The sequence below is a fragment of the Pocillopora damicornis genome, chromosome 1 (assembly GCF_964200805.1).
Source record: "Pocillopora damicornis chromosome 1, jaPocDami1.2, whole genome shotgun sequence".
NCBI lineage: Eukaryota > Metazoa > Cnidaria > Anthozoa > Scleractinia > Pocilloporidae > Pocillopora > Pocillopora damicornis.
This window is the reverse complement of record NC_142670.1, coordinates 31,196,304-31,212,492: the sequence shown is the minus strand read 5'-3', so window position 1 is coordinate 31,212,492 and position 16,189 is coordinate 31,196,304. Positions and strand designations below refer to the sequence as shown.

The 16,189-nt window shown below is 39.3% G+C and overlaps 1 protein-coding gene across 4 annotated transcripts; it reads right to left on the bottom strand.

Moving 5' to 3' along the window:
- Nucleotides 1-1,684: 1,684 nt before the first annotated feature.
- On the bottom strand, nucleotides 1,685-16,185 carry LOC113682200 (uncharacterized). Of its 4 annotated transcripts, XM_089189407.1 has the most exons (6): nucleotides 14,703-15,304; nucleotides 13,145-13,195; nucleotides 12,837-12,953; nucleotides 3,594-3,644; nucleotides 3,292-3,408; nucleotides 1,685-2,496 (listed from the first exon to the last, which is right to left on the bottom strand). In XM_089189407.1, exons 1-6 carry the CDS (start codon nucleotides 15,091-15,093, stop codon nucleotides 2,228-2,230), a joined length of 996 nt encoding a protein of 331 aa, XP_089045533.1. In that variant the 5' UTR covers nucleotides 15,094-15,304; the 3' UTR covers nucleotides 1,685-2,227. The 4 variants fall into 4 exon arrangements, with proteins under 4 accessions (XP_089045533.1, XP_089045544.1, XP_089045539.1 ...); XM_089189413.1 differs by lacking the exons at nucleotides 1,685-2,496; nucleotides 3,292-3,408; nucleotides 3,594-3,644 and adding exons at nucleotides 10,714-11,579; nucleotides 11,839-11,934 and having other exon boundaries at nucleotides 14,703-15,352; XM_089189418.1 differs by lacking the exons at nucleotides 12,837-12,953; nucleotides 13,145-13,195; nucleotides 14,703-15,304 and adding an exon at nucleotides 5,037-7,128.
- Between the last annotated feature and the right edge of the window lie 4 nt (nucleotides 16,186-16,189).

Here is a 16,189-nt window from a genome sequence, read left to right as displayed (position 1 = left end):
ACTGAATAACTGCCCACCTACCCCTCCCCTGACCCAAAATTAGCTCCGACTTGTTATCAGTTGATAGTTGTCTGGTTAGGGTATGGGTAGGGGGCGCAGTTGCGTCGAAACTGACATTGATCCGACGATAATTTAAATAAAAAGGGATTTTATTTTAAGCTGAGTTATTCATTGTAAGTTTGAATAGGTTGATTAACGCCCCTTAAGGCTCTTAAGTCACAGTTTGAGAATATTTGATCAATAACTTCTTATTTGACCATTTCCCCAAAATGGCTCTTCAGGGCCAATCGTGATAAGCAAAAGCAACAAACATTACATATAACATAAGTTCTTCTCGAATTCCTCGAGGTTTCGCAACATTGTAAACTTAGCCTGTAAATTTTTTGGCATAATTACGATCTTCACATTCTTTCGACCTCAGTAACCGTTTGGAATACCTTGACGTTTTTCATAACCCACGATTAAGGAGTTAGTTGTAAAATTTGAAAGCAGATCATTCTATCAGAGCACTTCTAGACTTCTAGTTTCCAGTTTCCTGAAAAAAGCGTTCTAAGTTATTCTAAAAGTTTTGTCAGCGACGAACCTCCAATTTCCCAGACCTAGATTTCCCACCACCTGTGCGAACCCTGCATGTAGAAGGTTGATAAACTGGAAACTTCTTACCAGTCATTTTAGCGCTGCTGTTCGTCAAGGGAGGTGGAATAAACCATGGAAATGATTTTTACTTCTATTTATACCTTGTGAGCTCACAATAATTTGGAAAGATGACTAAAATAAAGACTTACATTAAGGTCTTCATTTTCTTGGTTCAAGTTCACCGTCCCTTCAGAGGACTGTCCGATTGCCATAAAAATTTGAAGAAATTTAGATTTTCATTTAAAACGAAATCGCATTTGTTATTCTGAGTCAAACTTCCGGTCCTCCAGGAGATTTTTTACGTTTTCTTTAAATATCTGAGGACGCGAGCAATGTGAGGTCGTCTACGACTCTAGGAACAATTGGAGGTCGCTCAGTTTCCAGAAAGTCAACAAGCTGTTGTTGAAAAAGCCAATCAAAATACCCAGTTGGAATTCAGCCAGGAGTGGCGTGGCAAGATTAAGCGGTACAGGCTGGTTGTAATATCGGACAGTGAAGGATATGTTGTCTGAAAACACAATTTTAGAGGTCTATTGTTGAGTAATATTTTACTCAATATTTACTTGAGAAGATCTATCAACGTAAGACAGAGAGGTGTGGTTAAGGAGGCTTTTAAACTCTCAGCAGGAGTGTAGATCTATATGAAACCCACACGTAATTAACTCTGACAAGGCCTGTGGTGGCTATTACTTCTGACGACTTCTTTCCTCGTTTTTTCTTGATCCACATCTTAATAAACCGGGCCGTTACAAAACAGGGCACGACGTGATAGCATTGAGGGAAAAAAAAGGAAAGGAGGCCTGGAACTGACGGCTACCAAATTCATACTTCCGTGGGAAGTGGATAGTGAAAAGTATAACTGACAATGAGAAAGGATCGGTAGAGTACTATGGAGTGACAAAAATATAAATCTCCAACCCCCCTCCTCCCCCTCTCCTCCCCCCCCCCTCCCAAAAACAACAAATGATGACCGGTCCGCCCTGGCTAATCCTATTTAGCATGCAATATTTCTTAATTTGAAGGAGAAAAGCACAAGTAATTCAAAATATCAGTTTCATAACAGATTTTATTTACTTTAAACTCAGGAAAGATACAAGGTATTTTTACTTCTAACTTAGCCACTAAATCTTGATCAAGAGACTATAATCTCTTGGTCATGATGCAGTAATTCTGGCGAAACTTCAGTCAACCCTTAATGAACACTTACAGTTTTTTCTTGTATTTTTCTACTGCGGGCCTTCGGCAGGTGATTACGCTTAAGTCATGCTACTGAATATTTACATTAAGTTTACCTTCTACCATTCTGTTTTGAACTTTATCAAACGTTTACACATGCGCAGACGTCTGACCACTGTTTTGACACTTACAGGTTGCTACTACGTATCATCTTCAAGATCCTATTTGGACTCCTGTGAACATCAGAGCTATTGTTTGAGTAGCCATCGTGCTACGTCATATAGTATATACATACGATCCATAGGGGCGCCTACCTTGAAATTCAAATGTCTTTTCCAGGTTCTTAAACTTTTGGTTATATGACATTTTCATTAGTTTCACGGCAGTTTTTGAAAACAGTAGAGTTTTGCTTAGGTCAGAGGGTTATAACCATGATCAAAAAGTTGCAGTAAATAAACAGGAACAAAAAATCAAATGCCGGAAGTGAATGGAAAATGAAGAGGGTGATCGCTGACAAGCCGATGAAAGCAGCTTTGTAGGCTCGCTTCCTCCTGGTACAAGTGCGGAGCATCTCTTCTGCCAACTCTGGTGTCCAGTCTTTTGTAGGATTCAAGATATCTTTAACTTTTTCGAGTTTCTTGGGTTCACCAGACTCGACGATGTGAGAGTGCTGTGGAGGAAAGTCTGTTGAGAGAGACGAAGGAAAGATTTAGAAACTGACAAACAGGCTCTATGTAATATTTGCAGGTAACATTGATAACAGTTGTAGTATTGAAATTATGAATTTACGAATCCGTAAAGATGCCGTAAAGTAAGCGTTAAGATCCTCTTTACGCGTCTTTACGAACTTCTTTACACTTTCGTAAAGATTGTCTTTACGCCTTGAAAACGGTAGCGCGTAAACATCACGGAGAGAGACTAAAAACGCCATCTTTACGTGCCTTGTAAAAAGTCATATAGAGAACATTTACGATATTTTACGGCGACTGTATTATTTTTATTGCTATCAAAGACGCGTAAAGTGTAAAAGCGAAGCTGGTCAAAATACCACGGTAATTCTACGGAAGATGGATGAGCAATAATTATTTCACTTCTTTGAGTATTTCTCCAAATAGAAAGTGCTTAATTATATCCATCTTGATCCTTATCCTTTTACGAACATTGAATATCCCTTACGCAGTCTTTCCCTGCATTTACGCATCTTTACGGAACGCGGAATTTGTCCTTAAAGAAGAGGCTTCATCTCTACGTTCTTTACGCAAGAGTTAAAGATGCGTAAATTTGCGATTTTATGCTGCGATTATAACAATACAAAACTGCATGAATTCAGGAGTGCGTCCGACGCTACTTTTATTATCTTATGTTATCATAGTTGTGCCCTTCCAATCAAAATGACGCCGAAGCCACGAGTACTCTCACACTAAATTGCACATGAAATATTTGCTACAGTGTATTGCGTTTAAAATTAACGGAACTCACTTTGCCTCGCAGTTCTCATCTTTTCGATGAACGATCTTCCAGTGGAGACTTTGTCCTCAATTGCTTCACACAAAGCTTTAAGTAAGGGGACTACTACTTTCCCTTCATTTTCCAAATCTGCAAAGCAAGTATTTCATTCTATCCAGACGCAGTATGTTATCAATTACAAATAAAACTGACCAAAAGCAGCTCACAGTTTCCTCTTCCTCTCCCCCATTCCACCCTTTCTCCACTTAATCTGGGCTTTCAAAACTACTGTCTCACTCACACTTAAGTAAAATAAAATCATATCCTCATCTCACCTGAAAAATGTAACTCCTCCTCTTTCTCTCTATGTTTTATATCTTTACACACTGCAATCAAAAGAATAGAGAAACTTCTCAAACAGCTGTGGTACTGGTCATAGGGATGAGGTACTTAACAAAAATTTCCCTGCAGTGAAGGATATCATTCTCTTACAGCGAGCAGCAGAGGCCTTTTTTCTATCAATAGAACGTAAGCCTAGTCGAGGGAACATAAACTCGTGTTTTCTTAATCCTGAGCCAACCTAATAACTCAGATTGAGTGTTTGAACTTTCAACTTCAGAATCAGTCAGGAATTGCAGTTTTAATTTGGAACAACGAAACTATTCTTTCCGTCTGCCAGGGCCTGTAATTTCGTTTTTTTCGAACGGCCGCTTTTTCACGTCATTGATTTCCTCAGCGAATCAATCGTGCGACGATCAATTATCGCATGAAGTATTAAAACACATTTTTTTCAACCACTAAAAATCGTTAGGTTGCGTCGTTCCAAAGTCAAATTCAGTTCGGCTTACAAAAAACGAACCTTCTTGGAGACTTTCGAGTACCGTTGCATATTGCACCACTGGGATCGGCAATTTCAAACGTCAACAAAGATTACAACATCGATGAAAATAGAAATAACACGTGATGTTGAGCTTATTGCTTAACATCACGTGTTATTTCTATTTTTATCGATGTTGTAATCTTTGCTGAGTTTGAAGGGGGTTTTTCTAAATAATTAACTTATCGGTGATGTGCCAATATCGATATCAAAAACATGCTTTTTACCGTTCAGCCATTAATTACGTTTTGCGGTCTTCAAAAAGAAATAACTTCTTCTGAATAATAATTATTTGCTATTCTTACATCTTTCATGATTTAAAACGCTGTCCTTACGCGTTGGAAATGAGAAAACAAATAACAAAGTTGGACATGAACATGACTTGAAATGACAAAAGTGGCTGTCCATGTCTTAGTCATTTATTCCCCGTTTTGATTTCTATGTTACTGAAGTTAGCCTCTATACCAAAACAACCTCTCTCAGAACTGTCATCCCTTTCGCACAGAATAATAGTTATCTTCTTGGATATCCAACAACAGAATTCATTATTTGATTCAGAGTTCTTTGACATTCTAAAATGCAACCGCTCCGCGCTACAGATAGGCATTTATGACCGATAATTAATCTCCATTCAGAAGAGAACTAGAAGGAAAAATTTCGAAAACAGGGAACTGGATAACATGATATAGAGCAAGACCCCAAAATATCGTAATTGTTGAAGATAACAACAAAAAATACGAAGAATCAAGTAAGTCCTACATTACAAATTGCCCATGACGTCACTATTTCGAAGTAAAATTATTCATTGCGAAGGTAAAGGAATCATGAATTTCGGGACCACAACATCTAACCAAATGATAAACGTTCAAAATCGGCCTGCAATCACAAATCTTCTACGTACCACAACATTTTATAGATCCGTGGAGATGCTCATACAAAGAGGAATGTTTTGACTGCAGGGCATGTATCAAATACCAATACGTGTGAGGGTCTTTTTGCTCCACAACAGCGAGTAGCTCCGTCACTTTTCTCTCCATAGTTGTAAACAGGTTACTGTTGAAAATTCTTTCGTGATCTTGCGTGTCGAACTTGTGATGCGCCCTCATAAATCGCACGATATAAAACAATTGATCTTCATTTCGAATCATCTCTGGGAATCGAATCAAAAACTCGTCTAGGCCTTCTTGAGAAATTTGAAGGTATTTTTCGATGCGTTTCGACGCTCCTGGACTAAACTGGTTTTCGTCGTGGAGGAATCGTTCACACTCCTCCAGGTTGAAATGATTCGGCATGACTTAACACGATTGTCTTCACTTCAGTGTTCTGGTGTTTCACAAATTTCTAAAAATTTCGGAAAGTCCGCAGAAACTTTAAAGACACCAAAGTGTGTGGGTGGGAAGGCAGATTTTGAAATATCGAAATAAATAAAAGACATCGTTATAGACGCTAGTCATTTGACCCGGATATGACCTGCAGTTAAACTAATCAATCGGCTGGAATTTTAATATTCACCCGCCAACTTCTCCATGAATGGACGTTTTCCTTTTTATTATGCGCCGGGATCATTCCTAGGCCAAAATTTTAGTCATTTTGATCCTACCTTGGCTGGACCGATCTTTGATCAAGCGAGCCCCAGCGGAATTTTTCTTAAGCGGTCCGATAGTTCAGCAAGTGTGGTAAGTGAGAGCGATAGCTCGACCAGCTTCAGGCCAGCTGAAAGTTTGGTAGAAAAAGAAAAAAAATACGACAAATGGCCGCAAGAAGAGCAAAGGGCTCAAGTAATGAATATTAAACCATGATTCGGCTGGCCGAGGAACGGTCCACGTGTAAGGCGCAACACGAATTCTACATAAATGCCGCCGTCTTCTTAGAAAAGCGACATTCAGGATTTACATGTATTCATTTACCCATCTCTGGTACTGGATGAAAAGGCAAACATTTGCTGCTGTTGCATGTCGATAATTTGTAGAAGTAGAATGGCAAAAGCAAAGCAAAATGCCTGATTTGGGTTCATGTTTATTACCGCACAATACGCGCCAGAAATGAAATCTGATCAACTGTGTTTATTTTTAGGTATTTGTGGCTTAGACAGTAGTGCGACCTGTCCCTTATCAGCTGAGGAAATCCACCCCCAGATACGTAATTCCGTTTGGGGTTCAAGATTCACGCACGTTCTACTTAATTTCCTATTAAACATGGCTTTTCTTGACAATCATGCTGCTAAGTTCTTACGCGCCGTTAGTTACATATAAACACAACCGACTGGAAGAAATTACGCCGTTAGTTACTGGCGTAAAATCTTACATATCAATACTACCGACTGGGAGAAATTACGCCGTTAGTTACTGGCGTAAAATCTTACATATCCATACTACCGACTGGGAGAAATTACGCCGTTAGTTACTGGCGTAAAATCTTACATATCAATACTACCGACTGGGAGAAATTACGCCGTTAGTTACTGGCGTAAATCTTACATATCAATACTACCGACTGGGAGAAATTACGCCGTTAGTTACTGGCGTAAAATCTTACATATAAACACAACTGACTGGAAGAAATAACGCCGTTAGTTACTGGCGTAAAATCTTCCATATAGACACAACCGACTGGAAGAAATTACGCCGTTAGTTACTGGCGTAAAATCTTACATATAAACACAACTGACTGGAAGAAATTACGCCGTTAGTTACTGTCGTAAAATCTTACATATCAATACTACCGACTGGGAGAAATTACGCCGTTAGTTACTGGCGTAAAATCTTCCATATAAACACAACCGACTGGAAGAAATTACGCCGTTAGTTACTGGCGTAAAATCTTACATATAAACACAACCGACTGGAAGAAATTACGCCGTTAGTTACTGGCGTAAAATCTTACATATCAATACTACCGACTGGGAGAAATTACGCCGTTAGTTACTGGCGTAAAATCTTACATATCCATACTACCGACTGGGAGAAATTACGCCGTTAGTTACTGGCGTAAAATCTTACATATCAATACTACCGACTGGGGTCAGAACCTCTTCGTCTACTTCTTGTGACGCGTCATACGCCACTCTCAGTTTGGTTGTGCTGGCTTCTTTGCGTATGATCGCCAAATGTGGGATGCAATGAGCTCCATTCGTCTTTCCAGACACTCTTTCTATTACTCCTGAAGCTAACTGTTCTTTGATAACTGAGTCGTACTCTCTCAACACCTCTGGCTCCTTTCTAAGCTTTTTGACATGACCTATCATACGTGACAAACTCAGATCGTAATTACTATCTAAGACGTCACGCCCCTCCTTCCATGGCAGCTTGACGGAATACCTATTTCCGTTAAACATGATGTTTACAAATTCTACAAATTCTACATGTCTACAAATTCCTTGTACACTCTGTCACCCTCCGTTATCCCTGCATGACGAGCCAGACGTTCTTAGCAACCGAAAAAAGAGCTTTGGATCCTGCTGAGATCGAGGAGTTTTACTCCACGATCTCAGCTTGACGTCCAGCAGCTTGCAACATTCCATTGTAACAATATCCCTGCTACTGATCATTTATGTTACGCTGAAAGTGCGAACTTTCGCGCGAGCGTGTTATAATCCTGAAACGAGAGTGTGCGTTCATAATTAAAATTTCTATTTTGGTAATTCAAATTGGAAGAGGATGGTCAGGCTCTTTGGGACTTAGAAACGGTTTCTAAGTCCCAAAGAGCCTGAACATCCTCTTCCAATTTTTCCGCAATTATACTGTCTCTTCCCACGAGATTTACACTGACTGCTTGCTCTCTCATTGTTGACTGACTAGACTCTAGAGGACCAGAAACAACCCATCCTAACCCTGTTTCTATGGCTACCGGTTCACCTAAACCTTCCCTGACGAAATTACCTGACTGAAAGCTCCATAGATAATCCGCCCCTATAAGAACATCTATCTCTAACTGCTCTTTGTGCCGGAAAACATCGGAGAGCCATATGTTTGCTAAGTGAGGGTAGTTCTCACGCACTAATTCCAGGTGCTCGTTCTTTACTCTTGAGATTTTCAGGGACGACAAAGCCTTCGGTGTAAATTGCGTTTACTCACTCTACTGGGGCCAAAACATTCCAATCACCTCAATGAGGTTTGAACCCGCCACCCGCTGCCCAATAGTGTTGACAGCGAGCCACTCTTTCACTATCCAGCTCGAAGGACCAGGTTTCGCAGAATTTCCCACTTCCGTTGCTGAGAATTCCGCACACGCTTGTTCAGTAACCTTGGACTGTATACTTTCTCTTGATTCAGGCTTTATTGACGACAACTCAGCATTACACGTTCCGTTCTGCGATCTATCTACTCTATTACAATCTATTCCTAGGGTTACAAAAATGTTTCATTTATTAGCTCATGAAAACCAAACTCAGATACGTAATTCCGTGTTGGATTTACGTTCTACAAAGATTCGTGGGCACTAATTTCCTACTAAACATGGCTTTTCTTGACAATCATGCTGCTAAGGACGACAAGTTTGAGACCGATAGCAAAGAAGAAGAGGAATAAACATTTCATTCTTGAAGTTATCACTAAACACGATGGCTGCTTTAGGAGTCGTCACTTAAATAAAAGTCATTGATCAACAATGATGAAGCGTAAGACTAGTAATTTGTATTTGTTGATGATCGCTCGGCTGATAGCCGAATAAACATTCGATTTACGGTATTTGTGCGTATTTCAGCTCATCAAATAATGTATGGTAGTCTCCTACATTTATTCCGAGACTACGGCTTTGTTTTAGAATAGCATGGGATTATAGGCCTAGGGAAATCAATCCAAAATACTGGCGAACAATTGCTCAAACCTTTACAAGAGAATCATGATATCAGACGACTCAACAAAAATGATCAACTATACAGGAATAAGAAAAAAGTCTATATCAGTTTTATTCGCTGTGTTCTATACAAGAGATGCATGCGTGGTGATCGATGGAATTTTCAGCTATCTAATCAACGAGAAACATGACTTGTAATTGTAGCAATCAATCGCAAATGTTAAAAAACGGTTGGCAGTAATTGGTGATTCGTGTTTGATTTAGGACATTGACTTTGGTAATAAGCAATTAACGTAGTGTCTTGCTCAACTCTTTTGTAGATATCAAAGACCTATGAAAAACATGATCAAAGGAAAATGAGGAACACGAGGACGCAAAAGTGTACTTCCGGACGTTTGAGGAGATATGCTACCAAAGCATTGTCTTGAGGAGCCGTCGTCAAACAAAGTCGCTCGTAAGTTCAGCCGCTGGCGAGTGTCTTTGCGGTCGTTTCTCTCTTACAGAGCTCACCAAACAAGCCATGCTTCCGTTGTTGTTAGGTGTTGAGCTCAAGAGTGATGGAGTGGATCCGCCAAACAGAAGGGATGAAGAACGACCCAGATGCCTGTTTCCAGCCTCCCTGTTGGCGGTTTTCATCTGTTGAAGCTGACCATAAAGTTTACGTATCTCCTCCTAAAAATCAAACGATGACAGCTTGGATCAATGTCAGTATCTGAATAGCTGCGCACCCCGGGTTCAAGTCCTCCTCCCTGCCACTGGATGGATTTGTTTTCGGTGGCCCCGAATTCAACTCCTGCACGCTTTGTAAATAGCCAACTGGTCTGCCTCCTACCAGTTGGGGTTTTTAACAAGTTTCTGTTCATTTACGATATTTGTTTCCTTATTTACAGTGTCCCCAATTAGCACAGCAGTGCTAAAAAATACACAGACACTTAAATAAAGTTATTATTATTATTATTATTATTATTATTATTATTACCCCTCCCCTGACCCAAAATTAGCCCTGGCTTGTTATCAGTTGATAGTTGTTTGGTTAGGGTAGGGGTAGGGGTAGGGGGCGCAGTTGCGTAGATACTGACATTGATCCGACGATAATTTAGATAAAAAAGGATTTTATTTTAAGCTGAGTTATTCATTGCAAGTTTGAGTAGGTTGATTGACGCCCCTTAAGGCTCTTAAGTCACAGTTTGAGAATATTTGATCAATAATTTCTTATTTGACCATTTCCCCAAAATGGCTCTTCAGGGCCAATCGTGATAACCAAAAGCAACAAAGATTACAAATAACATAAGTTCTTTTCGAATTGAAACTATTATCATTGGCTTCTTTTTCACCCCACCACTATTCTTAGCAACAGAAGTCGCCATTTCGTTTGTTTATTACTCGCCAAAAACTATCAAATGCACTCAAAAGCCTAAAATCGGAAAAAATGTTTTTACAGGAATCGACCAATCGAGCGAGTGAGTGCCATTCTCCACATCATATCTACAACTCACTCTTGCGCATGCGCGCAATTCACGAGTTAAAAAAGGAAAGGAGGCCTGGAACTGACGGCTACGCAATTCATACTTCCTCCGTGGGAAGTGGATAGTGAAAAGTATGACTGACAATAAAAAAGGATCGGTAGAATACTATCAATGGAGTGACAAAAATGTAATTCTCCGAACCCCCTCCTACTCCCCCGTCCAGACAACAAATGATGACCGGTCCGCCCTGGCTTATCTTATTTAGCATGCAATATTTCTTAATTTGAAGGGAAAAAACACAAGTAATTCAAAATATCAGTTTCGTAACAGAGTTTATTTACTTCAAACTCAAGAAAGGTACAAGGTATTTTTATTTCAAACTTAGCCACTAGGTCTTGATCTAGGGACTAGAATCTCTTGGTCTTCCCATAGCAAAACTCCAGTCAACCCTTATTGACCACTTATAAATTGACTACAAGTAAATTATTATTCATCATTACAGTTTTTCCTTGTATTTTTTTACTGTGGACCTTCAGCAGGTGATTACGCTGAAAGTCATGCTACTGAATATTTACATTGAGTTTTCCTTCTACCATTCTGTTTTAAACTTTATCAAATGTTTACACATGCGCTCACATCTGACCACTGTGTTTTGACACTTACAGGTTGCTACTACGAATCATCTTCAAGATCCCCTTTGGACTCCATCGTACAACGTCATGTAGTATATGCATACGATCCGTAGTGGCGCCTACCTGGAAATTCAAATGTCTTTTCCAGGCTCTTAACATTTTGGTTATATATATCATTTTCATTAGTTTCACGCGCAATATAAGTAAATAAATTATTATTATTATTATTATTATTATTATTAGTTTCACGGCAATTTTTGAAAACAATAGAGTTTTGCTCTGGTCAGAGGGTTATAACCATGATCAAAAAGTTGCAGTAAATAAACAGGAACAAAAAATCAAATGCCGGAAGTGAATGGAAAATGAAGAGGGTGATCGCTGACAAGCCGATGAAAGCAGCTTTGTAGGCTCGCTTCCTCCTGGTACAAGTGCGGAGCATCTCTTCTGCCAACTCTGGTGTCCAGTCTTTTGTAGGATTCAAGATATCTTTAACTTTTTCGAGTTTCTTGGGTTCACCAGATTCGACGATGCGAGAGTGCTGTGGAGGAAAGTCTGTTGAGAGAGAGGGGAGGGAAAGATTTAGGTACTGAAAAACAGGCTCTATTTTATATTTTCAGGTAACATTGATAACCTTGAATGGCAGTTGTCGTATTAGAAAGTGCAAGTTAGATAGACGGTATACTGAGCTAATAAAAGTGGTAAGTGGGGAGGGGGAAGGGGCTTTTACCCTGAATCCCAATACCTCGTTAACAAAAAAATAGAGGAAAACAAGGCTTTTCATTTGTAACATGAATATAACACAACCACTAACCTTCCGCGGCATCAATGTAGTCCTCATCCTCAGGCTCAACAACATCATCTACAGGATAGGTAGGTCGGTTTGTTACTAAAGCTTTACCTTTCTTTCCTATAAAATACAATGATACAACAAGAAAATCTCAATAAAGATTTGTAGAATGTGTTTTAGTATTTGCGCAAAAGCTTAAGAAAACTACAAATCATCACAAATAAAATATCAAAAGAGCCACCCGTGAGAGACGCCAAACGCGGCAAAACGCACGTGATTCAATTAAAGGCACTTGCTTCCAAAGCCAATGACGCACATTATCACAGCATGAAATTACAAATTTACGAATCTGTAAAGATGCCGTGAAGTAAGCGTTAAGATCCTCTTTACGCGTCTTTAAACGTAAAGAATGTCTATACGCATTGAATACGTTAGTACGTAAAGATCACGGAGAGACTAAAAACGCTATCTTTACGTGCCTTGTAAAAAGTCGTATAGAGACCATTTACGATATTTTACAGCGACTGTACTATTATTATTATTACTATTAAAGACGTATGTTAAAAGCGAAACTGGTCAAAATACCACGGTAATTCTACGGAAGATGGATGAGCAATAATTATTTCACTTCTTTGAGTATTTCTCCAAATAGAAAGTGGTTAATTATATCCATCTTGATCCTTATCCTTTTCGAACATTCAATATCCTTTACGCAGTCTTTACGCTTTCTCTGCATTTACGTATCTTTACGGAACGCGGAATTTGTCCGTAAAGAAGAGGCTTTATATTTACGTTCTTTACGCAAGAGTTAAAGATGCGTAAATTTGCGATTTCATGCTGTGATTGTAACAACACAAAACTGCATGAATTCAGGAGTGCATCCGACGCCGCTTTTATTATCTCATATTATCATAGTTGTACCCTTCCAATCAAAATGGCGCCGAAGCCACGAGTACTCTCACACTAAATTGCAAATGAACTACTTGTAACAGTATATTGCGTCTAAAATTAATGGAACTCACTTTGCCTCGCAGTTCTCATCTTTTCGATGAACGATCTTCCAGTGGAGACTTTGTCCTCAATTGCTTCACACAAAGCTTTAAGTAAGGGGACTACTACTTTCCCTTCATTTTCCAAATCTGCAAAGCAAGTATTTCGTTTTGTATCTATCCAGACGCAGTATGTTATCAATTACAAATGAAACCGACCATAAGCAGCTCACAGTTTCCTCTTCCTCTCCCCCATTCCGCCCTTTCTCCACTTAATCCGGGCTTTCAAAACTACTGTCTCACTCGCACTTAAGTAAAATAAAATCATATCCTCATCTCACCTGAAAAATGTAACTCCTCCTCTTTCTCTCTATGTTTTATATCTTTACACACTGCAATCAAAAGAATGGTGAAACTTCTCAAACAGCTGTGGTACTGGTCCTAGGGATGAGGTACTTAACAAAAATTTTACCACTGAAGGATATCATTTTCTTACAGCGAGCAGCAGAGGCCTTTTTCTATCGATAGAACGTAAGCTTAGTCGAGAGAACATAAGCTCGTGTTTTCTTAATCATGAGCCAACCTAATAACTCAGATTGACTGCATGAACGTTCAACTTCAGAATCAGTCAGGAACTGCAGTTTTAATTTGGAACAACTAAGCAGTTCTTTCCGTCTGCCAGGACCTGTAATTTCGACTTTTGAACAGCCGCATTTTCACGTCACTGATTTAGTCAGCGAAATAATCGTGCGACGATCAATTATCGCATAAAGTATAAAAACACCCTTTTTTTAAACCACTGAAAATCGTTAGGTTGCGTCGTTCCAAAGTGAAATTCAGTTCGGCTTACAAAAAACGAACCTACCAGGAGACTTTCGAGTGCTGTTGCATATTGCACTACTGGGATCGGCAATTTCGAACGTCAACAAAGATTACAACATCGATGAAAATAGAAATAACACGTGATGTTGAGCTTATTGCTCAACAAGTGTCAATCAAGTGTTATTTAGCTATTTTCACCGATGTTGTAATCTTTGGTGAGTTCGAAGGGGGTTTTTCTGAATAATTAACTTATCAGCGATGTGCCAATATCGATATCAAAAACATGTTTTTTACCGTTCAGCCATTAATTACGTTTGCTGTTGTAAAAAAAAATAACATCTTCTGAATAATAATTATTTGCTATTCTTACATCTTTCATGATTTAAAACGCTGTCTTTACGCGTTGGAAATGAGAAAACAAATTTAAAAAATTAACTTTTTAATTAATTAAAAATAACAAAGTTGGACATGAACATGACTTGAAATGACAAAGGCGGGTGTCAATGTCTTAGTCATTTATTCCCGCTTTTGATTTCCGTTTGACTGAAGTTGGCCTCTATACCAAAACAACCTCTCTCAGAACTGTTATCCCTTTCGTATTGAAAAATAGTTATCTTCTTGGATATCCAATTACAAAATTCATTATTTCATTCAGAGTTTGTTGACGTTCTAAAATGCAACCATTGCCCGTGCGTAAATATGGAACAACACATGTACCTGTCGTTACTTATGTATATTGGTCAACAGACTGATGTTAATTTTGTTGTGCACTAAAGATAGACATTTATAACCGATAATTAATCTCCATTCAGAAGAGAATTAGAAGGAAAAATTTTGAAAACAGGGAACTGGTTAACTTGATATGGAGCAAGACCCCAAAATATCGTAATTGTCGAAGATAACAACAAAAATAACAAGAATCAAGTAAGTCGTGCATTACAAATCGCCCATGACGTCACTATTTCGAAGTAAAATTATTCATTGCAAAGGTAAGGGAATCATGAATTTCGGGACCACAATATCTCACCAAATGATAAACGTTCAAAATCGGCCTGCAATCACAAATCTTCTACCTACCACAACATTTTATAGATCCGTGGAGATGCTCATACAAAGGGGAATGTTTTGACTGCAGGGCATGCATCAAATACCAATACGTGTGGGGGTCTTTTTGCTCCACAACTGCGAGTAGCTCCGTCACTTTTCTCTCCATCGTTGTAAACAGGTTACTATTGAAAATTCTTTCGTGATCTTGCGTGTCGAACTTGTGATGGGCCCTCATAAATCGCACGATATAGAATAATTGATCTTCGTTTCGAATCATCTCTGGGAATCGAATCAAAAACTCGTCCAGGCCTTCTCGAGAAATTTTAAGGTATTTTTCGATGCGTTTCGACGCTCCTGGACTAAACTGGTTTTCGTCGTGGAGGAATCTTTCACAATCCTCCAGGTTGAAATGATTCGGCATGGCTGAACACGATTGTCTTCACTTCAGTGCTCTACAGTTGTGCTGTCTGCTGCGCAACGACTTTTGCTGTATTTTTGTATTCAGCTTTGCTAGTGAAAAATGCCCAAACAATTACTCTTAAATGACCATAACTTCCGCAATATCAAAATAGGAAATCTACGAAACACGTAGTCGTGGGAACGGCCGCTTCTGATTGGCCAGATGTTGCCAAAACAGGTCAAAGCAATTGAGCTTAAGCTAAATCTTGCCGATGGCGGATTTCTTCTGCTGCTGAAAGCCAAGCAGTTGTGCAGAGATGAACAGTTCAAAGCTTCGCCGGGTTGTTGCCAGAAGTGGAAAAGGTGCCATTCCATCAGCCTTTACACCAAGACAACACTTGCGGAGCGACTTCCACAAGATCTGGAGGAGAAGACTATCCAACTCCAATGGTTCGTGATTGCCGCTCGCATGGATGAAACTGTACAATTCGAGTCTTTATCGAACAGAACCGTTTACCTCTAAGAAAAAAAGTAGCCTTTGGATAAGTTTCTCAACAAACCGTGTAAAGACAACATCCGGAGACAGAACCTTTCCTGGATGATGACTGACTTCCCTTTGAGTTTACCCCAGCGGGAAAATAGAAGGTCCAGTTGCGAAACCTGGTCCTTCGTTGGGTAAAGCGGGCTTGGGCTGAAATTCCGGTGGAGATGATGAAGAAATCATTTAAAACATGCAGGATTTCGAACGCGCTCGACTGCACAGAAAATGACAACATCTATACCTATGAAATGCCTAAACTAACCGACGATGAGATGGCCTGGGACGACAAGTTTGAGACAGATAGCAAAGAAGAAGAGGAATAAACACTTCATTCTTGAAGTTATCACTAAACAATACGGCTGCTTTAGGAGTCATCACTTAAATACAAGTCATTTATCAACAATGATTTAGTGTAAAACTAGCAATTTGTGTTCGTTGATGATCGCTCGGCTAATAGCCGAATAAACATTCGATTTACGATATTTGTGGGTAATTCAGTTATCATATAAGATATGGCAGTCTCCTAACATTTATTCCGAGACTGCGGCTTTGTTTTAGAATAGCACGAGGTTATAGG